Genomic DNA, 27,672 nt, shown 5'->3' with positions numbered 1-27,672 from the left:
TGGACGAGTCAATGGGGCACCTACTACAACATGCAATTTGGGAAACACTGCCATAGACTATAGTAAGGAAAAAAAAATTGGGAAAAATATTCTTCTCACCCCATAAAGCCATGAAGACGGAGAAGAAGACCGTGGCCGGGTTGTCGAATAGATGACTGGCACGGGCTGTGGCACAGGCAGAGCTGATCTTCCAGTAGTTACAGGTCTTGTCACATAACGGGCACATGGTGATGTTGTTCCGCTGGTCACACATCTCCATGCTGGGGAAAAGAAGGATGAGGATAGACACTTAGAACATACATTGTGTATATAGAAGGATTAGGGGCCCCGCTAGTAGATTCAATTTAGAGCACCGTGATTATAAACAAATGGATCTCAGCTTTATAGAGGGCGCCATAGGTTATTACCACTTAAAAGGGGGCTCCGCGACTTCAGTATTTAGTGTTAACTGAATCCTTATTTTACAATGCACTTTACCGTATGAGCAGGCTCTTCTTTTAACACATACCAGACCACATATGCTGCTTTTTGCAAAAACAGCACTACTGCTGTCCACAGGTTATGTCTGGTATTGCAGCTCAACTCCATTGAAGTCAATGGGACTAAGATGCAGTTCTACACACAACCTGTGGAAAGGGGTGGCGCTGTTTTTTTCTAATACTGGACAACCCCTTGAAACTCCATTTGTCTTATCTATATGCTATGCAGAGGTAGTTCGAAACTCTTTAGACTCAATGCTCATGGAGGGATTGGGGGGGGGGGGTGGTCGGGTCACAAAATCATCGAGGAGACCCGTGGTATGGAGAATTTTTCATGGGAAATAAATATGCAAAACACTTTTCAATGCAGTCGTAAAGTCCTTCCAAGAATCATGGTGCCGATGGTACCAACATGCCCGGTGCAACTGAACCCTTTGCCGGCCCACAGATTCTAAGGTTAAAACGTGGAGAACGCAGGATTAAAAAGGTTCTCTTGTGAAGACAGTCCCGGTCAATAGGTCCTATTAGGTCATGAGACAGAACTGGAGGCTCTTGTTCTGGTGGACTTAGGCACAGTGGCACCATAACAAATATGAAAATGTCCCTCTATTATGGCATCTGATTATGCCCCCAGGATACAAAAGGTCTCGTCTATATATTCCTCTTTGCTTTCCATGCCCCATTGGTCACTACCCCCCTCGATTAATGTGCTGACAATGCAGTTTCCTGGAGAGAAAAGTTCTGCACAGTTTTTCACTAGAAGTAAAAGGAATGGGACCAACCAGGATGGGGCCCCCTCTCTACAAGGGCCCCATAACAGCTGCCTGGTCTACCACCTTGCTCAACTTTATCTGTACTGTATTACATTTCTGTCCGCCTAGGCAAAGCTTCCCCAGTACAATCTGTCCCTTTAAGGGACCATAAAGTTACCCCACTCCTCTTTGCTATGACTGGCTCGTATGGTATTCTCCACATGGCTCCCATAAAGAATCCACCATGTCCTGCCATCCTCATTTTATTAGTTTATCATAATTCGGAGAACGTGTCTCCTGCTCTTAGTCTTGTCTGTATGAAGGGGTATCGCAGGGATGGATGTTTTTGTCCTCGGATTGTCAGTGTTTTATGCTCTCCTTGGTTATACAACGCGGCTCTAATTTCTCTTGGCGCCTGTGTCAGGTTTATGTCTTCCAATCTGTTTCCACATTGTTTGTAAGCATTAGAGGCTGGGATGTAGTACGTTTTGTTAAGTACTGTCATGTCATGTAATGCATTAGGGATTCCGGTGGTTACAGTTTTTAAATGGGCTCCTATACTTGAGCAGCCCCTGGCTACATAAGGAAACTTGGGAACTATTATTAGTGCTGTGACAGATCACACTCTATACACACACACACAATAACAGAATATAATTCTTCACTTTAGGCCAGGGGCAGCCAGTCTCTGTGTGGTACAGACCTACTGCTATAATGGAGAAGGTGCTTTTGTGGTAGAACTGTTAAAGGCTATGGGAAAAAATGTTTTTTACTTTAGTTTCAGACCCTGATATATAGATTGCAACCTGCTCCCAGTTCCAGACTTTTCTCACGTGGGCATGAGTAAAGCACATGTACATCTTTCTTTTGTAACGTATGAGAAATGACGTTTCCTAGGTGCTTGAACTAGCTGCGATCTCCTACCCAGCAGCCCTCGCCTCTTTTTTTATACACTGACACAGTCTGTACAGTCCCCCTAACTCTAACCTTTCCTTCTTATCTACACTTATTTAGTTCAGCCTGTGTGATCTGCCCTTCCTGTAGACTTTGATGCTTTCTAGTCTCTCCACATTTTGATCTGCCATGTACATCTGCTATGTACACCAACAATAGGGAGTGCAAGAGCAGAGGGAGCCAACAATTGTCCAATAGCACACTCTCCCTGATTCTACTAGAAGCAGCAGGACAACCAATTATGTAAAGAATTGTAAGAGCAGTGTCTCTTTAAGGGTAGGGTTACATGTAACGGATCCACAGCCTATTTTACGCTGCGGATCCACCGGTGACCCAACCCATAGTGTGCCTCCAGCTGTTAACACCCCATCACCCACCGACCCACTCACTGGCAATCTGCCACTCTGAGCAGCCACACAGGGACCTGCGAGTTGCCGCGTGCATGTGCAGTATACTCAGACTTCGCGGCTTCTCTGTGAGTACACTATGGTTCGGGTCACCGGTGGATCCACATCATAAAATACACTGTGGATAGGTTAAGTGTGACCCTACCCTAAATTTTCTGTTTGTGTACTGAGTTGGGTAGCTGTGGTTACATTCTGACCTATCCGTGGTTCTGTCTCTTTTGTCAATCAGATCCCTTGTGTGACCACACCTGCTCAGCTGCCTACATAAGCCTGCAGCGTGCTATACACTTCGCCTGTGAAAGAACTTTGTTCCAGTAGCTAGCATTTATTTCCTTCGTCTGCATGCATCCTGATTATCTGGTATTTGTGACCCTGGCTCGGTCTTTGGATTTCTCTCTGGTTCTCGTCTTTGCACATTACTGTCCTCTTGGTTTCCCGACTCGGCTTGTTGACAATCCTTTGTGTTTGTTTGTCTCCCTTGAGTATTGTTATAGTGCATATTTACTTTTCACTGTTTCCCTGACCCTTTACTGTGTTTTTGTAGTTTATTATTTTGATGCCCCAGCACCTTAGTTAGGAAGGGGCCATCTTCGAGGGTTGCGGATCTGTTGCTGAGGGCGGATACACACTAGGCAGGGACAGGGGCGGCGGGTGATTGCAGGACCCCACTTATTTCCTGTCCATACATGAAAGAATTTTCACAGACTCTACAACAGTGAAGCGATAGGAAATTTTTAATGAAGAAGAATTGCTCAGTTTTACATTTAGGAAGCAAACTGACAAAAAAAATTCCAATGCACAGGCATCTGTAGCCTTTAAATTCATGGGGTAGTATTTGTATCATGTTTTTTCTCATTTACAAGTGGACCTCACAAATAAGCAAATAAAAGTTTGCCCTCCTGCTAGGACCCCCAGCGATAAGATTTAAAGGGGTATTCTGGCCTTTGGATAGGGGATAAGATGTCTGGCCAGAATAGCTCTTTAATCTGTCTTGGAATCAACAGCAAGTGTTCAATTTCCCTGCAGCGCCACTGCAGGATATAAATAGCATTACAACTAAAATCAATAGTCTGTTTGATGCATCAACCTCCAGGGACAGAAAAATCTTTATAGGTTAATGTCATATTTCTATAACATGAGTAGATTATTAAAGAATGGGAGATTGGGACATTCTTAGATTATGTGAGAAATTATGGGGGAGATTTATCAAAACCTGTGCAGAGGAAAAACGGTCCAGTTGCCCATAGCAGCCAATCAGATCGCTTCTTTTATTTTTCACAGGCCTTCCTAAAAATGAAAGAAGCAATCTGATTGGTTGCTATGGGCAACTGGGCAAGTTTTGATAAATCTCCCCCTATGTCTCCATTCTATGTCTAAACCACCAACTAGTAACCCAAGCAGAGTTTTCGCAAACCATAAGATGTATGATAATGTAAAAATACAACGTGCAAAGAGAGATGTTTAGGACTAAGAGGTACCTTGGGATATCCTGATCTACAGTCGCACATCCATAAAGGAACACAATGATCCCCACGATGGATGCGGGAATAAGCATCTGAGTGTACACTCCGAGCCAACCAAAGTACAGGGCAATCTTCTCACCAAAATATTTTCTGGGAAAAGATAAGATCATAAAATGCACTGCGATGATGAGAATTAAAGGGGTACTCCGCCCCTTGGCATCTTATCCCCTATCCAAAGAATAGGGGATAAGATGTCTGATTGCAGGGGTCCCACCACTGGGGACCCCTACGATCTCGGCTGCGGCACCCCAGACATCCGGTGCACGGAGCAAACTTGGCTCTGTGCCGGATGACTGGCGATGCGGGGTCGGAGGCACGTGACATCACGGCCACGCCTCCTCAATGCAAGTCTATGGGAGGGGGCGTGACGCCCCCTCCCATAGACTTGCATTGAGGGGGCGTGGTCGTGACGTCACGAGCATGTCGTGGCCGTGACGTCACGAGCCTCCAGCGCTGCACCTGATGCTCTAAACGAACGTTGGGTGCAGCAGGGAAATCGCGGGGGGTCCCCAACGGCAGGACCCCCACGATCAGACATCTTATCCCCTATCCCTTGGATAGGGGATAAGATGTCTAAGGGCGGAGTACCCCTTTAAAGTTTCACAGTAGTAGAAATATAACTTACCGAACCAGGTCAATAGGTTGATATTTGTAGAAAACACCATAACTGGCCCATTCGTCACACAAAAGCTGAAATATAAGGTGAAAAGAGATAAAAAGGGTAGAGAATAGTGGTAGAAGTCTCCATAATGTTATCACGTTAGGTGTAATCAATGCCCAAGGAAGTAAACCACCTCGTGACACCTGTATGTAGCAACTCTGTAGGTCAATTTCTGGCTTATTATGGAGCCTTGAATCGTGACTATGAAAACCAGCTAAACCGGACACCCATTTATAAGTAGCTGTTTTGGAGCTCGTTACTTGTTGGTACAGAGTGGGCTATTGGTTGGCTGGGTGAGGACCCTAATGTAGCTCTTGAAAGGCCCCATTTCTCCTTGAGATCCTGCTGGTGTAGGGAGTCCTAAAGGCAATGCTTCCTGAGGATTATGTATGCAAATTAGCTCTACTCTAAAATGATGAAAACTATCACTATAGTGCCCCCTATAGGTAGCTACCATGTCAATGTCTGACCTATATAAAAGAAAAAACGACACTAGCGCTCCAATGTGTAGGATCCACAGGTTCAGGTTAGGATAACGGCCAAATAATAGGGCGTAACTCACCGGATAACGTTGTGCAAATCCGAGGCACAACTCTCAATATGGTATGAATTAGCAATGCAATCTCTATTGCCACATCCAAGCACGATGGTGGTTGTAGTTGTAGTTAAAGGAGTAGTCCACTGCTGAAAAACTTATCCCCTATCTTAAGGATAGGGGATAGGTTTCAGATCGCAGGGGGGTCCGACCGCTGGGGCCCTCCCAAGATCTCCTATACGGGACCCGAGCTCGCTGGCCAGATAGCAGGTGTCGACCACCGCACAAAGCGGCGGCCAACACGCCCCCTCAATACATCGCTATGCCAGAGCCGGAGATTGCGGAAGGCAGCGCTCCATCTGCCATAGAGTTGTATTGAGGGGGCGTGTCAACCACCGCTTCATGCGGTGGTTAACACGCCCCCTTCCCGCGGGCTGCCGGGGCCCCGTACATGAGATCGCGGGGGGGCCCCAGCGGTCGGCCCCCCCGCGATCTGAAACTTATCCCCTATCCTTAGGATAGGGGATACGTTTTTCAACACTGGACTACTTTAATATCATGTGATGCGTTTCAGGATCGTTATAAACCTTCAATATATTATCGGTGATACTCAATCCAATCCATGACCTATATAAAAAGCACTGGAATATGAAGAAAAACAAGGACCTCAAGGCTGATTGGTGTCTTCTTTTTGGAGGAGACTCTGGTTTGGCTAAAACCCCTAGCCACGTTTCAAGGCTCTTTAATTGGTCAGATATAGAATTACAGGATAGCCACCTACAGGGTAGTAGATGGGAGTCAAAATATGAGGCATCTGCCCAGTTTTAGATGGCTATGATATGGCAATATTTTACTGTCCATATTGAAACTAAAAACCCTTAAAGGGGTACTCCGGTGGAAATATATATATATATATATATATATATATATATATATATATATATTTTTTTTTTTTTTATTAACTGGTGCCAGAAATTTAAACAGATTTGTAAATGACTTCTATAAAAAAAATCTTAATCCTTCCAGTACTTATTAGCTGCAGAATACTACAGAGGAAATTCTTTTCTTTTTGGAACACAGTGCTCTCTGCTGACATCACGAGCACAGTGCTCTCTGCCGACATCTCTGTCCATTTTAGGAACTGTCCAGAGGAGCATATGTTTTCTATGGGGATTTTCTCGTACTCTGGACAGTTTTTAAAATGGACAGAGATGTCAGCAGAGTAGGAGAAAATCCCCATAGTAAACATATGCTACTCTGGACAGTCCCTAAAATGGATAGGTATGTCAGCAGAGAGCACTGTGCTCGTGATGTCAGCAGAGAGCTCTGTGTTCCAAAAAGAAAAGAATGTCCTCTGTAGTATTCAGCAGCTAATAAGCACTGGAAGGATTAAGATTTTTTAATAGAAGTAATTTACAAATCTGTTTAACTTTCTGGCACCAGTTGATTTAAAAAAAATAAAAATAAAAAGATTTCCACCAGAGTACCCCTTTAAGCTGGCCATATATATTAGATTATGTTCAGCCGATCCTGTCAATTTCGGTAGGGTCAGCCGACACAGGACATAAGTGGAGTTCTACATTTTGGAAAACGTTGCAGTAAAGAGCCTTTGCACCTCAATGCGGGACTCTGTAGAAAACGTAGCTGTAATACTGTTGCGTGGACATTGAGGACGTCCAGGTAAATCCATACAAATAAGGACCTTGTCGTGTTAGTTCAGGTTCCAAATACATAAAACGTTGTGGATTTTGGCCAGTGTACAACAATATAAACACATCTGCTAAGAAATCTCCTGTTGGTTCCCTGGCAGGATCAGCCGAGGAACTCCCCTTTAATGAGCACAAAGGCATCAATGTTTAATTTTCCCATCAATCTTCTAACACCCACACCAACCCCATGGTAGGGACCCAAACAAGTGGCTTGTGCAGAGAATAAAGAGAGCATAGCATGGATCGTGTCTCTACCCCCATGATAGAGATCGTAAACTGTGGTTTAGAGGCAGGGACTTCACAGTAGATAGATATTGTTATCCTCGACAAGACCGTACTTAGAGATGATGCCCAAGACATTGAGCGAGTGCCCCCTATATTACAGTACACATCATTTTACCCGGCACCCCCTCCTCCGGCAGCTTTACTTAGAAAATGGGAGATTTGTAAGAGCTCAAGTAGCAAAAACAAATAAGTAAAGCTCTATATAATGGAAACAATGACACATTGTCTGGGAGGCTAACCTCCTACATAACAAGGGGTCTCCGATGTGGTTCAATGTCTTACGCCTGCTGTTTGCAGTCAAGCGGAGGCTACATTTTCATGGTCACCCTCTATTATCTACAGGGGGATATGGAATCTGTATCACGATTTGGTTATTCCTGGTCGCATTAACGAAAAAGGACCACTCATTTGTGACCACCCCTCAATACACTGTATAAAATATAGAAAAAATACGGAAGCATAGAGGTGAAGGACGAGCACCACAAGACCACATGAGGCCTTCCGGGTCAATGGTTGCCCTATACTGCCTGGAACATTTGTCTCACGTCCCAAAAAAACACGATCCTTTACCAAATTGGACTCCGTTCATTGAGTGTAGATGCATAGTCGGATATTAGGTATTTTAGAGATCTGTATTTCTTGTGGATCCCATTGGGAAAAAGTCAGAAAAGAAAAGACTTAGCTACCCCCATAAGCAGAGACACAGAAAAAAGTTTTTGAAGGACAAACACTATATGGAGTATTAAAGGGGGTACTCCGGTGGAAAACTTTTTTTTTTTTTTTTTTTTTTTTTTAAATCAACTGGTGACAGAAAGTTAAACAGATTTGTAAATTACTTCTATTAAAAAAATCTTCCAGTACTTATTAGCTGCTGAATACTACAGAGGAAATTATTTTCTTTTCGGAACACCGTACTCTCTGCTGACATCATGACCACAGTGCTCTCTGCTGACATCTCTGTCCATTTTAGGAACTGTCCAGAGCAGCATATGTTTGATATGGGTATTTTCTTCTACTCTGAACAGTTCTTGAATTGGACAGAGATGTCAGCAGAGAGCACTGTGTTCCAAAAAGAAAAGAATTTCCTCTGTAGTATTCAGCAGCTAATAAGTACTGGAAGGATTAAGATTTTTTTTAATAGACGTAATTTACAAATCTGTTTAACTTTCTGGCACCAGTTGATTTAAAAAAAATACGTTTTTCACCGAAGTACCCCTTTAATGGGGTACTGCAGCCAAAATTAACTTATCCCCTATCCATAAGATAGGGGATAAGTAGCTGATCGAGGGGGTCCGACCGTTGGGACCCCTGTGATCTCCGGAATGGGACCCTGTCTTGCTCAGTGAGGAGAGTATGTCGTCTACCGCTAGACGGCACGCACTCCATTCATTTTTATATGAGCTCCGATGATGCCCAACTGCTGGACTCTGGTCCCTTGGGGGCTACCATAGAAATCGATGGTGATCAGCTGCTCTGGATAGGGTATAAGTTCCTTATGGCTGCAGTACCCCTTTAATGTATTGACTGGAAACTACTGCACAGAACAGTGAGAAGTAGCCACCCTTTTCCATATGGAGGTTTGCGTCCAATGGGAAATCCTTCCAGCTCTTGCTCGGTTTTTCATTGAATAGATGTTTGCAGCATTTATGATATTTACTTGTCACCAACCAAAACTGTAGTTGTAGAAAAACTACAACTCCACCCATTTTTATAGCTTGTGGCTGTCATAGGAAGCCGGGAGTTGTATTTTGAGCTACTCACCTTTCGGTCATTGGGTTCAGCATCATTCTCGTAGTCTCCCTGCAAATAGAACAATAACTCAGTTAAGTGATTTATACTCCAGTAACAGTCATGGTAAGAACCATGCTGCACCATGTGTCAGTCCATACTACCGACACCAACAGAGCCATGACTAGTATTGGTGGATCTATGAATCCAGTTAAAGGGGTACTCCGCTGGTCAGCGTTTGGAACAAACTGTTCCGAACACTGGAGCCAACGCCGGGAGCTTGTGATGTCATAGTCCTGCCCCCTCATGATGTCATGCCCCGCCCCCTCAATGCAAGTCTATGGGAGGGGGCATGACAGCCGTGACATCAGGGGCGGGGCTATGACATCACAAGCTCCCGGTGTCTTGCACGCCGCACCCCGTTAAAATCAGTCCCTGGAGCGTGTTCGCTCTGGGTCTGATTACTGTCGATCACGGGGCCGGAGCGTTGTGATGTCCCGGCTCCGCCCCCGTGTGACGTCACTCTCCGCCCCCTCAATGCAAGCCTATGGGTCACGCCCCCTCCCATAGACTTGCATTGAGGGGCGGGGCAAGACGTCACACGGGGGCGGAGACGTGACGTCACGCTCTTTCGGGATCCGCTCAGTTGCCGGAAGCCGTTGAGGTGGGTGCTGAAGCCGAGATCCCGGGGGTCCCCAGCAGCGGATAGGGAATAAGATGTCTAGGGGCGGAGTACCCCTTTGAACTCATCATGAAATCCTATTACAAATCCACAAAAATTCCAGATCTTGTTGGCAAGATTAAGTATTTTTTTTTATTCAATAGAAGAAATAACAATAGAAACAAGAAGAAACCGGACATAGTTGAGTCATAAAAACTGAAGTGTACACAAATAGTTTCGGTTGCGTTCCATGTCTTAAGAGTTTGCCAAACAAGTTGGATCCAAGCCATTACAAACAAGAAACCCACAGGATCACAATAGAAACCACGTCAATGAAGAGCGCCACTATATTTCTACAAGCCTCGACTACCAGTATGGCAGCTTTACTGACCCCAGGTATCGGAATCATATTATTGAGCTCAGATGTCGAAGAAACACTGGCTCCAAATAAAAGTAGTCATAGATTTAAAGATGGTGGCGATATGTTTAGTTAATTTTAAACATGGGCTTAAATGGTAACTCTCATAATAAAAAGGTTTTGCTTTTGCACTCCTTATGGTAAAAAAAAATGTCTATGTTTTATTTGTGATTAAAAATAGCTCAAGTGCACATTTTCCCCCATCTTATACACAGACTTAGGACCGAAGTCCAAACACAAAGTGCAGCCTGGAGTGCTGGGGGGGGGGGGGGGAGGAGTGTCCAGCCTCATCCAATCACAGCTCCTCTCACACTTAACTGCCAAATGCTGTTGGTCGGACACCAAAAACTTTTTTTCCTGGAATACCCCTTTAACACAGCGAGCATGCGGCTGGCCAGCTCTGGTCTGATGAGGAGCATCACCCATGTGAAGTTCCTCCACAGACCCGTGCAGTAGGACGTCAGTGACGTCACTCGTCATGCCGCCGGTGGAGATAAGAAGTGCTGCGCAAGCCAGTTGAGAGTGTGTGTGTCTGTGTGTGTGTCTGTATGTGTGTGTGTATCTGTGTTGGGGGGGGGGGACTATGCTACCTAATGTGGGGAAACTATGCTACCTAGTGTGGGGAAACTATGCTACCTAGTGTGGGGAAACTATGCTACCTAGTGTGGGGAAACTATGCTACCTAGTGTGGGGAAACTATGCTACCTAGTGTGGGGAAAACTATGCTACCTAGTGTGGGGAAAACTATGCTACCTAGTGTGGGGGGAAACTATGCTACCTAGTGTGGGGGAAACTATGCTACCTAGTGTGGGGGAAACTATGCTACCTAGTGTGGGGGAAACTATGCTACCTAGTGTGGGGAAACTATGCTACCTAGTGTGGGGAAACTATGCTACCTAGTGTGTGGAAACTATGCTACCTAGTGTGTGGAAACTATGCTACCTAGTGTGGGGAAACTATGCTACCTAGTGTGGGGAAACTATGCTACCTAGTGTGGGGAAACTATGCTACCTAGTGTGGGGAAACTATGCTACCTAGTGTGGGGAAACTATGCTACCTAGTGTGGGGAAACTATGCTACCTAGTGTGGGGAAACTATGCTACCTAGTGTGGGGAAACTATGCTACCTAATGTGGGGGAAATGCTGCCTACCAAATGCTTTTTTTCACTCTTGGACCCAGGCAGCACAATTTTTTTGGCTGGCCCTGATTTTATATGTAAATATATAATATACATACACACACACCCAGAAGATGAGGATATGCAACAGATTTTGGTGCAGCTTATTTTCTCTCTGAGTCAGCTTTATATGGAGCACGTAGCCCAGATATTCATGAACTTCCCAACTATATTACTCAACACCTTGTGCCGTATACTCTGGAGGATAACTAATAAATGATTTAAGAGGGAATGTTCCCCTGAGAATACCACGCGCTTCTTGGTCGGCTTCCTAGCCTTAATATTTTACAACATTCCTGCTGTGAGGCCTGGGAGACACGGCAGCTTTTTTCTGCTATGTCGCTGTATCAGCTGCAGAGCACATACGGTCAGCGGAGTAAAGGACCAGAACAAAATATAAGGCAAACAATACCAAAACCGAGTTTCCCAACAAGGGTGCCTCCAGCTGTTGCAAAACTACAACTCCCAGTATGCTGAGAGTTGTAGTTTTGCAACAGCTGGAGGCACCCTGGTTGGGAAACACTGTACTAAAACTAGTAGAAGTACATTGGTACAGCTCAAATGCAACACTGTAAAATAAATTATAGTGAAGAAAGGCTAATAAGAAGTTGAGGCGCTATTGGATCAATGCCATTCAATACCTCCACTTGCTGTCAGTGAGTGGATTTACAATGGTCTCTGCACGTGGTTACACTTTTCATCATTTTCTCGCTGATATTTTGTACTCCATTTTTAACATCTCACCATCTCTGCTTGCCTCAGGGAATAAGAACATTCCCGCTTCACAAATACAGGCTACAGGCGAAGTATTAGGCTAAATACACATGTGGTGGCCCAGTACAGGAGTTGCACCCCTGTATCCTTGCTGCCCTGTCAGGCAGACCCCATTCAGTGACCCCCCCCCCCCCCCTTTACCTATGTTCCATAAATAGTACTAAATGCCTGTGTTATTCAATGTAATGTACATATATTGTTATATACCTTTAAATAATGTTGCTGTGTGTAGTAACCAAGGAAGGTACCAGTGACCATGTGACCTACAGGGTGACCTAAGGGACCCCTCCTGAGTCTCCCCCATGGGTGGCGCTAGTTCAGTCTCTTGAGTGCTGAGTGCAGTGAGGTGAAGTCCAGAGAGAGTGTCTGGTGTCCTGCCCCACAGGTGAATGTCAAAACCTGGTAAGCTACAAACGGGATGAAGTCTGTCTAGTCAGTCCCAGGTCAAGTCAGTCAAGATTTATCTGTGTCAAGTCAGCGTGGCCCTGCATCAAATTGTCCAAGTCCCCTATAAGTCCCAGCGAGCCCTGAAGTCTCTGAAGTAACTGGTCACCTCCTTGAGCCTGGCTAAGCTAAGACAATTACACCTGTCTATCTCAGTAAAGCTGCGGTTGTTCCGTAATTCGGCGTCAGTCATTATTTGCCCCCGTGCCTAGCCCAGGATCCAGCGGTATACCTTCAGGTGGTGAAGAGGTTAAACCACGCCCTGGCGTCACAAACACAAGGGGTTAATGCCATCTGCCCCTAGGGTAATTCCATCTGCCCTCATCACACCCTCACCACACACACACAGTATTTTGGACCCTCTATTGATCAGTAGTTTTACCAAAATCAGGAGTGGGTCCAAAATACAGAAGAAGGTGGTACACATCGTCCCATTATTCTGTATCTCTGTTTGTTCCAATCCTGTTCCGAGCATTAGTGTCCTGTGGTCATCAATGGTACGGTGTCCATTTTAGGACATAGTCAGTCTTCAGCTGTAACTCCATCCCGCGTCAGGCAAAACAGTGTCCCGCCTGACCAATCATCCCTTGGACCAATCATCGCCAGGAGTCAGCCGCAACTCCGTCCTCCGAAACTCCCTCATCCGTAACTCTGTCATCCCTCAGACGAAAACCTTCCTGCCATGTAGCAGAGCAGGGCCAGTGTCGGCTCTCTGCTATACGGGTTCTGCTGTACACGCTAGTCAGTGTCGGCTCTGCTATACAGACTCTGTAGCACATGTAGTGTCTGTAGTACACGTGCAAGTTTCACAGTTTCGACTCTGCTATACCTGCCGTGCAGCGTCGGCTCTGCTATGCGGCAGGAAGTTGCGTCTGTGGGAGAATCGTCTGAGGGATGACTGCGTTTTGGACGAGGGAGTTTCGGATTAGGGAGGAGAGAGTTATGGCTGACGACTGACAGAGGATTGGTCTGAGGGAAGAGGCGGGACCCTGTATCGCCTGACAGAGGACTGAGTTACGGCTGACGATTGACGATGTCCTAAAATGGACACGGAGAATTCCTCAGCAGAAATTCAAGACCTGAGCCAAAACTGCATTGGCATATATTGAGACAATGGATGTCAGCAGGGTCCCACCCAGAGGTGTAGCTTGTAGCTTCTGGGCCCTGATGCAAGATCTGCATCAGGGCCCCAAATGCCAATTATAATATTGGTCTCTTATGGGGCAGATGTGCTTTGGGCCCCTTAGGCACCAGAGCCCCGATGCGACTGCTACCTCTACCACCTCTATAGCTACACCCCTGGCCCTCCTGCTAGATTTTGGAGGCACCCAATGCAGGCATAATCTCCACCTGGGATATCCCCTGGTGGAAATTCAGCAGGTTATGTTCACACATACAGGATTTGTTGCAGATTTGATGCTGCAGATGTCAATGTAAACTAAATGATTAAATACAGCTTTAAATTAGCAGCAATAAATATGATTTTCTACAGCTTATTTTGCTACCCACTGACGTTCATAGGTAGCAAAATCAGCTGCAGAAAATATGCTGCAAATGGGCATGTGTGAACTCACCCTTAAAGGGGTACTCTGGTGGAAAACTTTTTTTTTTAAATCAACTGGTACCATTAATTTAAACAGATTTGTAAATTACTTCTATAAAAAAAATCTAAATCCTTCCAGTACTTTTTAGCAGCTGTATGATACAGAAGAAATTCTTTTCTTTTTTATCTTGTCCACAGTGCTCTCTGCTGACACCTGATGCCCATATCAGGAACTGTCCAGAGCAGGAGAAAATCCCCATTGCAAACCTATGCTGCTCTGGACAGTTCCTGACACAGACAGAGGTGTCAGCAGAGAGCACTGTGGACAAGACAAAAAAAGAAATCCAAAAATAAAAAAGAACTTTCTCTGTAATATACAGCCACTAATAAGTACTGGAAGGATAAAGATTTTTTTAAAGGGGTACTCCCCTGTAAAACTTTATTTATTTATTTTTTTTAATCAACTGGTACCAGATTTCTAAATTACTTCTATTAAAAAATCTTAATCCTTCCAGTACTTTTAAGGGGCTGTATACTACAGAGGAAATGCTTTACTTTTTAGATTTCTCCGATGTCATGACCATAGTGCTCTCTGTTGTCCATTTTTGTCCATTAGCAAACATATGCTGCTCAGGACAGTTCCTAGAATGGACAGCAGAGGTCAGCAGAAAAATCTAAAAAGTAAAGCATTTCCTCTGTAGTACATAGCTCCTTAAAAGTAGTGGAAGGATTAAGATTTTTTTAATAGAAGTAATTTACAAATCTGTTTAACTTTCTGGCACCAGTTGATTTAAAAAAAAAAAAAAATGTTTTCCACCGGAGTACCCCTTTAAATCGTAACTGTCACCAAGACTACGGTTGTGAAGCTGCACACACAGTGCATACTAGCGTATTCTAGGCATACTGTTCTAAATAAGTTAGGTTGCAGAGCGGACCCCGCCTCACTGACTGTTGACCTGACTCCTGGAGGAATTATAAAAGCTGTTATGTCAGTATTAGAGATGAGCGAACTTACAGTAAATTCGATTCGTCACGAACTTCTCGGCTCGGCAGTTGATGACTTTTCCTGCATAAATTAGTTCAGCTTTCAGGTGCTCCCGTGGGCTGGAAAAGGTGGATACAGTCCTAGGAGACTCTTTCCTAGGACTGTATCCACCTTTTCCAGCCCACCGGAGCACCGGAAAGCTGAACTAATTTATGCAGGATAAGTCGTCAACTGTCGAGCCGAGAAGTTCGTGACGAATCGAATTTACTGTAAGTTCGCTCATCTCTAGTCAGTATAAAGCAGCCTAATTTTTCTATAAAGGTATGCCTAGAATGTGTTTGTAAAGCCCTAGTGCAGTGTGTGTGCAGCTTCACAACCATGTTCTTCGTGACAGTCACACTTTAAAGTGAATGTGGCCGAGGTGCAATACCTATGACAATTAGGGTTGCCACCTGGCTGGTGTTTTACCGGCACAGCCGGAATTTTGGCCACCCTCCCGGTATTTATCCAATGGCCGGTATTTATCCAACCAATCCTCCAACTTCCGGAATGTTGCATCATAACCTATACCAGTGTTTCCCAACCCGAGTACCTACAGCTGTTGCAAAACTACAAATCCCAGCATGCCTGGACAGCCGTTGGCATGCTGGGAGTTGTAGTTTTGCAACAGCTGGAGGTGCTCTGGTTGGGAAACACTGACCTATACTATATACTACTATATAGTCCAACATGCTGGGAGTTGTAGTTTTGCAACAGCTGGAGGTGCCCAGGTTGGGAAACACTGACCTATACTATATACTACTATATAGTCCAACATGTCCTCTTTGGGGAAGCTGCTGAGCCACAGGCTGTATCAGGGCATGCTGGGAGTTGTAGTTAATAACTAACTGCAACTCCCAAATTTCATTGAAAAAGCGATCAAAAAGTCCCATCAAAACAAAAACTGGTACTGTTAAAAACTACAGATCGGGGCGTAAAAAATGAGCCTCATACAGGCCGGTATAAGGAGAAATAAAAAAGTTATAGGGGTCAGAATTGGACAAAATTTCCCACATGTGTATCCTGTGATGTTACGCATACATAATTAATTATGCAAATTAGCATGGCCGGTATTTTTTTTCCCCAAGAAAGGTGGCAACCTTAAGGCCAATCCCAATCCATGAACAATGGTGAAGAAAAACTAATCCATTTAACTATTCGTCACCCCAGGGTGCTGATCTTAGGGGTCACAGCTGTATCCTGTGTCCATTGACACAGGATACATACATAGGGAATTTTTATACAACGCCGATGCATTCTGACAAACCGCATTAAAAACATTCCAGAACCCATAAAAAAAATGAGGACACTATTATGGCTGGCCATCATTGAGCCCTTAAAGGGATACTCCAGTGACATTTTTTATTTTATTTTTTTCAAATCGACTAGTTTCAGAAAGTTATACAGATTTGTAAATTACTTCAATAAAAAAAAAAAAAAAAAACATAATCCTTCCAGTACTTATCAGCTGCTGTATACTAGAGAGGAAGTTGAGTTGTTCTTTTCAGTCTGACCACAGTGCTCTCTGCTGACACCTCTGTCCATGTCAGGAACTGTCCAGAGTAGGAGCAAATCCCCATAGCAAACCTCTTCTGCTCTGGACAGTTCCTGACATGGACAGAGGTGTCAGCAAAGAGCACTGTGGTCAGACAGAAAAGAAATTAAAAAAGAAAAGAACTTCCTCTGGAGCATATTAGCAGCTGATAAGTACTGGAAGGATTAATATTTTTTAATTGAAGTGATTTACAAATCTGTTTAACCTTCTGGCACCAGTTGATTTGAAAATACAAATAAAAATAAAAAGGGTTCCAACAGATTGATTTATGGCGTTGTTGGAAAAAAAAAAAACATTCAGTAGAATTTTTTTTTTTTACTTAAACCTTTACTCATTCTGTGCTTAGGAGTCTGGAGTCTCACTCAGTGTACATACAAGATAACTGTCAGTCACTGAGAAGGACCGCCCACTGGACTCCTAAGCCCAGAGTGAGCAGAGGGTTAAATGAATAAATTATTAATTCTACTGAATCTTTCCCCATAAAACTATCACACACAGTGATCCCTCAACTTACAATGGCCTCAACATACAATAGTTTCAACATACAATGTTTTGTTCTGGACCATTGTAACTTGAAACCAGACTCAACATACAATGTATAGACAGTCCAGATCTGTGAGACATGTCACAACTGGAGGAACTGACCAATCAGAATGGACATTTTACTGGTAAATCACCTTTATTACTGAAGTGCCTGCACTGACTGGCTGTCAGGTAGCGCCCCCTACAGTAAGGGAGGTACTACAAGTTCTGTACTACTCCTTACCTGTACCAGGGTTAGCTGCTCCTTTGGACACCAAGTAAGGGCGGCTCCATTTGGGACACTGTGTGTTCTGTACAGGACCCTGAAGAAGCTCCTGTCCTCTACAAAAACCATTGTTCCCCAACCAGGGTGCCTCCAGCTGTTGCAAAACTACAACTCCCAGCATGCCCGGACAGCCGTTGGCTGTCCGGGCATGCTGGGAGTTTTAGTTTTGCAACAGCTGGAGGCACCCTGGTTGGGAAACACTGACATAGACAGTGATTTACAGCTCCCAGCAGATCTTTCTTACTTTTATATGTAAGGATTTGCTTTATCTATATTAGTTATCTACTTATTTTTCTTTAATCCTCACTTTTTCCTATTTTTGGATGACATTTTGGTGGCTCCAGAACCAATTACCAGGTTTCCATTGAGTTATGGTTTCAACATACAATGGTTTCAACATACAATGGTCGTCCTGGAACCAATTAATATTGTAACTTGAGGGACCACTGTATATATAAAATCACTGCAGAGATCCTCAATACTCCCCAAACCGCACCAGGCCAGTCAGTCAATGGTATTGCAGCTCAGCCCTATTCACTTCCATGCAGCCTAGTTGAAGTATTGGCACCACCTACAGACGGGCGTGGAGCTGTGTCTAGAACCGGGCAGCCATGGTTTTTGTAATCCTAGACAAGCCCTTCAAAGCGTACCTGTCAAATCACAGAAAAACAACGCTTCTATATGTTACTCACTAGGTCATACAGATTCCTCACGTCTTTTTTTGTGTGTCTGGCTTCTGCATTGGGCTCACAAATCTCTCTGTTCTGCTACTCACTCATTCTGACATCCGCCGCTAAGAAACGAGCGTGTCCAAGGCAAGCACTGAGCCCGCCGTCATTCACCATGCATTCATTACCTCCCTGAGTCTGCTGTTCTGGGTCTCTTCATCCAATTACTGCAGGCTGCTTTGTAACCCCCTTCTCTCTCTGTTGTCCTATTGCGGTCTGATAGGACGGGAGTGAGCACAGAGGAATTCTAGTCCCGTTCCCACTTCTGTGCTTCAGCTGGGACAAAGAGGATGCTGCAGCCGGACTGGATTATGTTCTGGATGGTATGGGGACCCCTAGTGGTCTTTTTTTTATTTTTTATTTATATGAGCCATGATTTCTATAAAAATTAGTTTTTGTTTTTTTAAGAAGTATATTACAAAGGTTAAAGAGTACCTATCATGATTAGAGATGAGCGAACTTACAGTAAATTCGATTCGTCACAAACTTCTCAGCTCGGCAGTTGATGACTTTTCCTGCATAAATTAGTTCAGCTTTCCGGTGCTCCGGTGGGCTGGAAAAGGTGGATACAGTCCTAGGAGACTCTTTCCTAGGACTGTATCCACCTTTTCCAGCCCACCGGAGCACCGGAAAGCTGAACTAATTTATGCAGGAAAAGCCATAAACTGCCGAGCCGAGAAGTTTGTGACGAATCGAATTTACTGTAAGTTCGCTCATTTCTAATCATGATCTAAACTCTCCGTAATCCCCCCTACCCATCCCCATCTGTCCCTGACTCTCACTGACACTATCCCTGTGTTTCTTTTCATTAAACCCCCCCTCTTTCTACCTGATTTATTGTCTTCTTGGCTGCTCATTCAGCCGTCCTAGTGTGAGGGAGGAAAGGGGGGCGTGGCCCAGCATAGAGGCTGTGAACACAGCAGCTCTGAATCGTCTCCTCTCTGTTGTGCAGAGAGAAGAAAGATCGGAGCTCAGATAGTAAAATGAATGAGGGCATGCAGCAAGGCAGAGTCAGGAGCATGCTCTGCTGTGCTATGAGCACAGTGCCGGCTCCTGCCTGTCTGACAGACAGGCCGGGAGCAGTGCTGAGCTTGTCTGTGACCCGGCTGCAGTCTGAGATTTAGGACTCCAGCATGAGTCTGAAATCTAAAAAAAGGGCTTGTGGCCAGGACTGGTAGGGAGACCTCTAGTGGTCATTTTTTCAAAGTGGAAAATTAAATAGAAAGAAGCAGATTTTTTAATAACATGCAATTGGAAAGTTATTCTGCATACATTAATCTATAATATATCAAAAGTTTCGATGAAAGGTACCCTTTAATGTTTTTGCCAAGATGTAAAACATATAAAATGTTTTTGAACCTGACAGACAAGAGGCCACTCATGAATACTTACATCATGTAGCGGATAGGCAGCACTGTACACACCATTAGCAAGTAGGCTGGTAATTCCTATGGAATAAAAAGAAAGATATAAAGCAGAATATTCTAACTTATAATATACAGACCAGTGTTTCCTAACCGGTGTGTCTCCAGCTTTTGCAAAAACCACAACTCCCAGCATGCCCGGACAGCCAACGGCTGTCCGGGCATGCTGGGAGTTGCAGTTTTGCAACAGCTGGAGGCACACTGGTTGGAACACACGCACACATATATAGACTGCGCAGGTCTTGAAGCGCACCAGCTGCTGGAATCCCCAGGCCTCCATGCTGTGATTCGTCCCATAGGGGGGGGATGCTTTTGGTTTATTATTAAAGCTAAATTAAATTTAATGACAGCGCAGGCAGCGCACATTACGTCCGGCGGACGCGTCCTGGCTGTCAAAGCCTCGTTCGTTTGCAGCGTGCCGTGTAATTATCTTCTACTTAGCTGCTATTCTTTTCTTCTAAAAAGGAGTCTCAGGGTAACCGTGTATAAAACGGGTCACTGCGCTCCACAACCCCGGCAAGCAATTACTCACTCGGGCAGGCATGCGTGTCCGCCATAGAGATCCAGGCAGCGCGCCAAACAGGCCGCATATAGCAGTTGGAAACCACTTAGGTAGTGAGGCCCGAACATCTTTTTTTTCTCGATCCCAGCTTGCAACGCATTTTGGGGGAGATTCATCAAAACTTGTTCAGTTGCCCATAGCAACCAATCAGATCGCTTCTTTCACTTTTGAAAAGGCCTCTGAAAATGAAAGCAGCGATCTGGTTGGTTGCTATGGGCGACTGGTCAACTTTTCCTCTGCACAGGTCTTGATGTCTCTTCCCCCTTTTGTGATTAAAACTGGCGCAAGAGGCGAGTAGTTACCCCTGGCAGCCAATCAATTCTGCCTCGGAAAATCGATGGACTCTGATTGGCTGCCATGACCAGCTGCTCTACTTTTCCTTTGCAATAGGTTTTCTATGGAGAGACAAGAAGCTATCAATGCCTGATGAAGAGTCAGGTCTGAAATCGAAATGCGTTGCATCTATCCTGAGAAAATTAATTTTGCTTTATTAAATCGGGACCCCTAACATGGTCTATTGGGAGATGAGCTTTTTTTCATGGCTAATCTTACAAATTTGGGGTAAAAAAAAAAAAAAGGAAGGATATCCCGCTACTAGGACCCCCAACAATCAGCTGGAGTCTATAATGGAGAAGCGTGTTCAGTTTCAACGCAGCACCACCCAGGGGCAAAATGAAGCATTACACATTTCCTCCAGCTGTTGCAAAACTACAACTCCCAGCATGCCCAGACAGCCTCATACTGGGAGTTGTAGTTTTGCAACAGCTGGAGGCACACTGGTTGGGAAACACTGGTATAGGGGATAACTAGTAGACTGGTGGAGGTCTGACCACTGGGCCCACCACTGGTCATAAGAATAGAGAAAGATAATCCTGGGGATGGAGAGGAAGAAGATTTTACCATAAATACTGCGTTGTGTGTTTTATATGGTAAAATCTGATGACAGGTTCCCTTTAAAGCACTATTTCCCAACCAGGGTATCTCCAGCTGTTGCAAGACTACAACTCCCAGCATGCCCGGACAGCCTTCGGCTGTCCGGGCATGCTGGGAGTTGCAGTTTTGCAACAGCTGGAGGCACCTTGGTTGGGAATACACCCTTGAATGGGCACTCCGCAGCTAAAAGTAGGCAGCGGGGGCCGTGAAATCATGGCCACACCCCTCATGATGTCATGCAACACCCCCTCATTGAAAGTCTATGGGAGGGGGTGTGGCAGCCATCACGCCCCATCCCATAGACTTTATAGAGGGGGGCGTGGTGACATCACAAGGGACGTGGCAGTGACTACACGACCCCGCCGCCTGCACCCAGCATTCTAAACGAACGCCGGGTGCTGCACAGAGATCCCAGGTGTCCCAGCGGCGAGACCCCTGCGATCAGACATCATATCCCCTATCCTCTGGATAGGTGATAAGATGTCTAGGAGCGGAGTACCCCTTTAAGGGTAGGGTCACACGTGCCGCATTTTTCTGCGCATTTGCTGCTGCATATTTTCCTACCCTGACTTCAGTGAGTAGGAAAATATGCAGCAGCAAATACGCAGCAAAATACAGCATGTGCGCCCTTACCCTTAAAGGGGTATTCCAGTGAAAAACTATTTTTTTCCATATCAACTGGCTTCAGAAAATTAAACAGATTTGTAAATTACTTCTATTTAAAAAAAATAATAATCCTTCCAGTACTTATCAGCCTCTGAAGTTAAGTTGTTCTTTTCTGTCTGACCACAGTGCTTTCTGCTGACACCCCTGTCTGTCTCAGGAACTGTCCAGAGTAGGAGCAAATCCCCATAGCAAACCTATCCTGCTCTGGACAGTTCCTGAGACAGACAGAGGTGTCAGCAGAGAGCACTGTGGTCAGACAGAAAAGAACAAATTAACTTCAGCAGCTGATAAGTACTGGTAGGATTAAGATTTTTTTTTATAGAAGTAATTTACAAATCTGTTTAACTTTCTGGAGCCAGTTGATATGAAAAAACATTTTTTGACAGGAATACCCCTTTAAGCCTCATTTTTATACAAGAATAGTAGAGATGAGCGAACTTACAGTAAATTCGATTCATCACAAACTTCTCGGCTCGGCGGTCGCTGACTTTTTCTGCATAAATTAGTTCACCTTTCAGGTGCTCCGGTGGACTGGAATAGGTGGATACAGTCCTAGGAAAGAGTCTCCTAGGACTGTATCCACCTTTTCCAGCCCACGGGAGCACCGGAAAGCTGAACTAATTTATACAGGAAAAGTCAGCAACCGCCGAGCCGAGAAGTTCGTGACGAATCGAATTTACTGTAAGTTCGCTCATCTCTAAAGAATATCCATAATTGGGGGGGGGGGAGGGGGACACGTAAGGAGGATACCCTCACCCCGCACATGCTACAACAGCTTAGGATCAGGGCGACTCAATCCAGAAACGTTACCTTTATGTAGGTCAGTCATATCATGACTTTGATCCGATTACTGTTTTTGTTTTTTTACCATCCTATATATGTATTGCCATAAACCTGGCTCTGTGGGTAGAGTCATCCCTATAAGTAGAGGCGATAAATGGGACCTTGATGTCGGAGATGTGAGAGCGGCTCTGTAAACTGCATGAATAAGACACATTATGATGTAACGCTGCCGGCAGGAAGGAGACCGAGCCGTTCTTCGAAAGCTGGAAAAACTGACTGGCAATAGACGCCTGATCCCTGCCCTGATGTGTAATAGAGGGATGAAAAGAGTGTGCGGTATGGCTGTGACTAACACACGGGAGCGGGGCTGCTACAATGCATAGATTAGAATGGCTGGGACTGGAGAGGTGTGACCAGAGTAAACATTGCCCCGGGACATCTCGAGTGACACATTGTGCGTGCGTGTGTGTGCGTGCGTGCGTGCGTGCGTGTGCGTGCGCGTGCGTGCGTAGGTGGAGGGGCCAATGACTTCACTGCATATCCAAAACACATCAAAGCACGGGCATGTCAGAAGGTGTACAGCTGTGTTTTCTAAAAAGTGTGCCTCCGGCTGATGCAAAACTAAAACTCCCAGCATGCTCAGGCATGCTGATAGTTGTAGTAGGAAAACAAAAAAAACAAAAAAAAATCAGTGAGCCTGCGTATGAGACACCGGGCAATAGCTCAAATAATTCGATAATAGCATCTATTAGAAAGGTTACCTATAGTAGCAAGAAAAATTTGTTTTTTTACAACTATTGCCCAAGACCTAATGCTAAGCCATGTCAAATGGGGGCAAGTGCAAGGAGCTGTGCCGAAAAGAGGCACGCAAGCGATGAGCACTACAACTGCAGAGTAAAAAATGTATGGCATTCCATAGCCATAAGAAAAGGGTTTGGTGGGCCAGTACGGGAGGGGTTACCCTGTACCCTTGCTGCCCTGTCCAGCAGCCTCCCTTCTGTGTCCCCTGAGCCCCTTGTACTTGTTTCCCCCCTGTATATGTTTTGCTGTGTATTATAATATATAATGTGTCGTTGCTTTAAGAAATGTAACATGTGATTGTTACCCAGGAGGTACGAGTGACCAGGTGACCCCAGGGGTGACCTATGGGCTCCCTGCTAGTCTCCCCCAGATAAGCCCTGGGTGGAGCTTCTCTCTCTCTTTGAGCTCTTAGTTCCCGAGTCTTTGCCAAGGTCAAGTGGAGTCCTAGAGAGTGTCCATAGTCATAGGAACCTCAAGTCCTGTCTAGAGCCACAGTCAATTGCAAGTAAACTACAGTCCTTGCTTTGTCAGTCAAGTCAGTCCCTGTCATCTGTCAAGTCAGCGTGGCCTGCATTAAATTGTCGAGTCCTACTACAAGTCCCAGCAAGCCCTTAAGGTCTCAGGTACTGGTCACCTCCTTGGGCCCTGGCTGAACTGTATAGACTTTACCATCTGTCTACCCTCAGTAAAGCCACCGTAACTTGGCATCGGAGTCATTATTACCCCAGTGCCTAGCCCAGGATCCAGCGGTATACCTTCAGGTGGTTATAGCATAAACCACACCCTGGCGTCACGAATACAAGGGGTTAATGCCATCTGCCCCTAGGGTAACAACATCTGCCCTCATCACACCCAGTTACTACAAGGTACAAGGGGGTTGAAAATAAGTAGTATGCGGGGATTGGGTGTTCTTCTAGGCCCCTTAAAGCATACCTGTCAGATCCCTTAAAAAAATGTTCTATGTTACTCAGTACCTAATTTTGTTCAGGTAAATGTTATTTTTATGTCTCTATCACCGATTTCTCACCAAAAAATTGCATATTACAGCTGCTCACTGTCTTTTCCATCTTGTCAAATGGAGGAGGCGTGTCCACCTCTTGCCTGCACTGTGATGTCTCCTCCCCCTCCCTCACGCTGCCTACAGCTTTTGCAAAACTATAACTCCCAGGATGCCCAGACATCCTTTGACTGTGCAGGCTTACTTGTAGTTGTAGTTTTGCAGCAGCTGGAGGCACATGTTTGGTAAAACTTTATATTACAGCAGTGTTGCTGCAGGCTGTGCCCCTCCTGCAGCCTTGTCAATCAGCCATCTTGTGTCCATGACCCTTGGACACCCTCATGCTGCTGTGGGACTCCGTGTCCTAGGAGGTATGGAGACCCCCTAGTGGCGGGATTTTCAAAGGCGGTTTTCTTTAATAAAATGTGAACTTTTTTTTTTGAAGAAGTACCGTATTTTTAGCCGTATAAGACGCACTTTTTCTTCCCCAAAACTCGGGGGAAAAAGTCGGTGCGTCTTATACGGCAAATACACCCCTATCGTGGCGGTCCCTGCGGCCATCAACGGCCGGGACCCGAGGCTAATACAGGACATCACCAATCGCGGTGATGCCCTGTATTAACCCTTCAGACGCGGCGATCAAAGCTGACCGCCGCGTCTGAGGGGAAAGTGAAACTAACCCGGCTGTTCAGTCGGGCTGTTCGGGACCGCCGCGATTTCACCGCGGCGGTCCAGAACAGCCCGACTGAATAGCCGGGTTAGTGCTTACAGGACACCGGGAGGGACCTTACCTGCCTCCTCGGTGTCTTCTCCGTTCAGGGATCCCCTGTATGGCCGGCGGTCTCCTTCCTCGTCATCACATCGTCGCGTACGTGCGTAACGACGTGATGGCGGCGACGGAGAGCGAGGATACCCGGCCGGCAGCAGAGACGTTCCGGAGCGGCGGGGACACGGCGACAGCGATGGAGCGACATCCAGGGCAGCGGTGACGGGTCCGGAGCGGCGGGGACACGTGAGTATTACCTCCTATGCAGTGGTCTTCAATCTGCGGACCTCCGGATGTTGCAAAACTACAACTCCCAGCATGCCCGGACAGCCAACGGCTGTCCGGGCATGCTGGGAGTTGTAGTTTTGCAACATTGGAGGTCCGCAGGTTGAAGACCACTAGTGGGTTCAAAATCTTTATTTTTTTTTAGATTTTGCACCTATAAATTGGGTGCGTCTTATAGGACGAAAAATACGGGTATATTAGAAAAAAAAACTATTGTTTTGATAGGATGTACAACATATACAAACGTTTTTATACCTGACAGTGCTCGTTTAAGATCTGCACTCACCCATGCTGTATTTGGCTTTTGTACAGGTTGTCCTTTTCAAGATTTCATACACCTAAAAGAAGACGACAAAACTACAATTAGAAATATGGGTTTAGTGTGGAAGACAAAAACTAAAAATAAAAAAAAATTATAATAAATATGAATAATAATTAATAATCAAGTGATATCTAACAGAAGCCACTTTTACAAGGCATTCGACACAGTCCAACCTACAAATAATAATATAATTCACACTAATCGACCCTTGTTCAGACATGGGTCACTAGGAACAGATTCCAGGTACTGTTCAGCATCCAAATAAATAAAATAAAATCATTTTTATGAATATCAATTAAAAGCAGGAGTAAAAAAAAAAAAAAACTAGCTTTTTTTCAGTCTCACATTTCACATTTTGTATATGAATCAGTTGCACTATATTTCTTTAAAGGGGTACTCCGCTACTAGACATCTTATCTCCTATACAAAAGGATAGGGGATACGATGTCTGAATACAGTTCGCGTATACGTTTTCAATTAGAAAACCGCACGGAACCCTATTGAAAACCAATGCATCCGGTTTAGTCCGTTTTGAATCATACGGTTTTGTCAGTTTTTTTTTCCCGTACCCAAAACTGTAGCCTACCACGGTTTTTGGTCGGGGTGAAAAACCGTATTGAAACATATACTTTTTTTTTTTTTTTTTAACATGGGAGTCAATGGGAACCGTAGAGAACTGTATGTGCGTACGGTTCCATCCGGTTTTCACCATACGGTTTTTGACTTTGCACAGTTTTTTTTCTTGGAATTTCAATCAAACAAGTGAAACTTTATTCATAATGGAGTGAAAAGTTAAAAACATACTTTTTTTTCTTAAAAAAACAGATGCAACCGGACATCATTTTTCAAAACATATATGTTTTTTAACTGTATACGGATTAAAATTTGTATACACGTTTTGATACAGTTCAGTCAGGTTTTGAGGACTGTTTTTTTTTAAATAAAAAACCTGATACGGGAACTGTATTGCAAAAACGTGGTGTGAGCCCAGCCTAAGACAGAGGTGTCAGCAGAGAGCACTGTGGTCAGACTGGAAAGAACTACACAACTTCCCCTGGAGCATACAGCAGCTGATAAGTACTGGAAGGATTAAGATTATTAAATAGAAGTAAGTTACAAATCTGTTTAACTTTCTGGCACCAGTTGATTTGAAAACATTTTTTTTCCCCCTCCAGAGTAACCCTTTAAAGGGGTACTCCGCCCCTGGCATCTTATCCCCTATCCAAATGATAGGGGATAAGATGTCAGATCGCCGGGGTACCGCTGCTGGGGACCCCGGGGATCGCTGCTGCAGCACCCCACTATCATTACTGCACAGAGCGAGTTCGCTCTGTGCGTAATGACGGGCGATACAGGGGCCGGAGCAGCGTGATGTCATGGCTCCGCCCCTCATGACATCACGGCCCGTTTCCCTTAATGCAAGTCTATGGCAGGGGGCTGACAACCGCCACGCCCCCTCCCATAGACTTGTATTGACGGGGGCGGGCCTTGACATCATGAGGGGCGGAGCCTTGATGTAACGATGCTCTGGCCCCTGTATTGCCCGTCATTACGTGCAGAGCGATCTCGCTATGTGCAGTAATGATAGCGGGGTGCTGCAGCAGCGATCCCAGGGGTCCCCAGCAGCGGGACCCCGGCGATCTGACATCTTATCCCCTATCCTTTGGATAGGGGATAAGATGTCTAGGGGCGGAGTACCCCTTTAAGGGTAAAGAGTTGGGTGTGTCTTAAAGGGGTACTCCGCCCCTAGACATCTTATCCCCTGTCCAAAGGATAGGGGATAAGATGTCAGATCGCCGGGGTCCCGCTGCTGGGGACCCCGGGGATCGCTGCTGCGGCACCCCGCTATCATTACTGCGCAGAGCGAGATACAGGGGCCGGAGCATCGTTACGTCACGGCTCCGCCCCTCGTGACGTCATGGCCCGCCCCCGTCAATACAAGTCTATGGGACTGCCATAGACTTGCA

The 27,672-nt window shown here is 45.2% G+C and overlaps 1 protein-coding gene across 7 annotated transcripts in view; it reads right to left on the bottom strand.

Annotated features, from left to right (window-relative positions):
* ANO1 (anoctamin 1) overlaps positions 1-27,672 on the bottom strand; it is a 196,289-nt gene that overhangs the window by 55,219 nt on the left and 113,398 nt on the right. For all 7 annotated transcript variants that reach the window (XM_056527583.1, XM_056527585.1, XM_056527586.1 and 4 more), the window contains 6 exons: positions 25,670-25,721; positions 19,559-19,614; positions 9,067-9,105; positions 4,741-4,805; positions 4,071-4,205; positions 100-260 (listed from right to left, as the gene is read on the bottom strand). In XM_056527583.1, the coding sequence (XP_056383558.1) occupies positions 100-260; positions 4,071-4,205; positions 4,741-4,805; positions 9,067-9,105; positions 19,559-19,614; positions 25,670-25,721 (508 nt within the window). The remainder of the gene's footprint in view (positions 1-99; positions 261-4,070; positions 4,206-4,740; positions 4,806-9,066; positions 9,106-19,558; positions 19,615-25,669; positions 25,722-27,672) is intronic.

This window comes from Hyla sarda, chromosome 6 (genome assembly GCF_029499605.1).
Source record: "Hyla sarda isolate aHylSar1 chromosome 6, aHylSar1.hap1, whole genome shotgun sequence".
Taxonomy (NCBI): Eukaryota; Metazoa; Chordata; class Amphibia; order Anura; family Hylidae; genus Hyla; species Hyla sarda.
The sequence above is the reverse complement of the archived record's forward strand: the minus strand, read 5'-3'. Positions and strand labels throughout refer to the sequence as shown.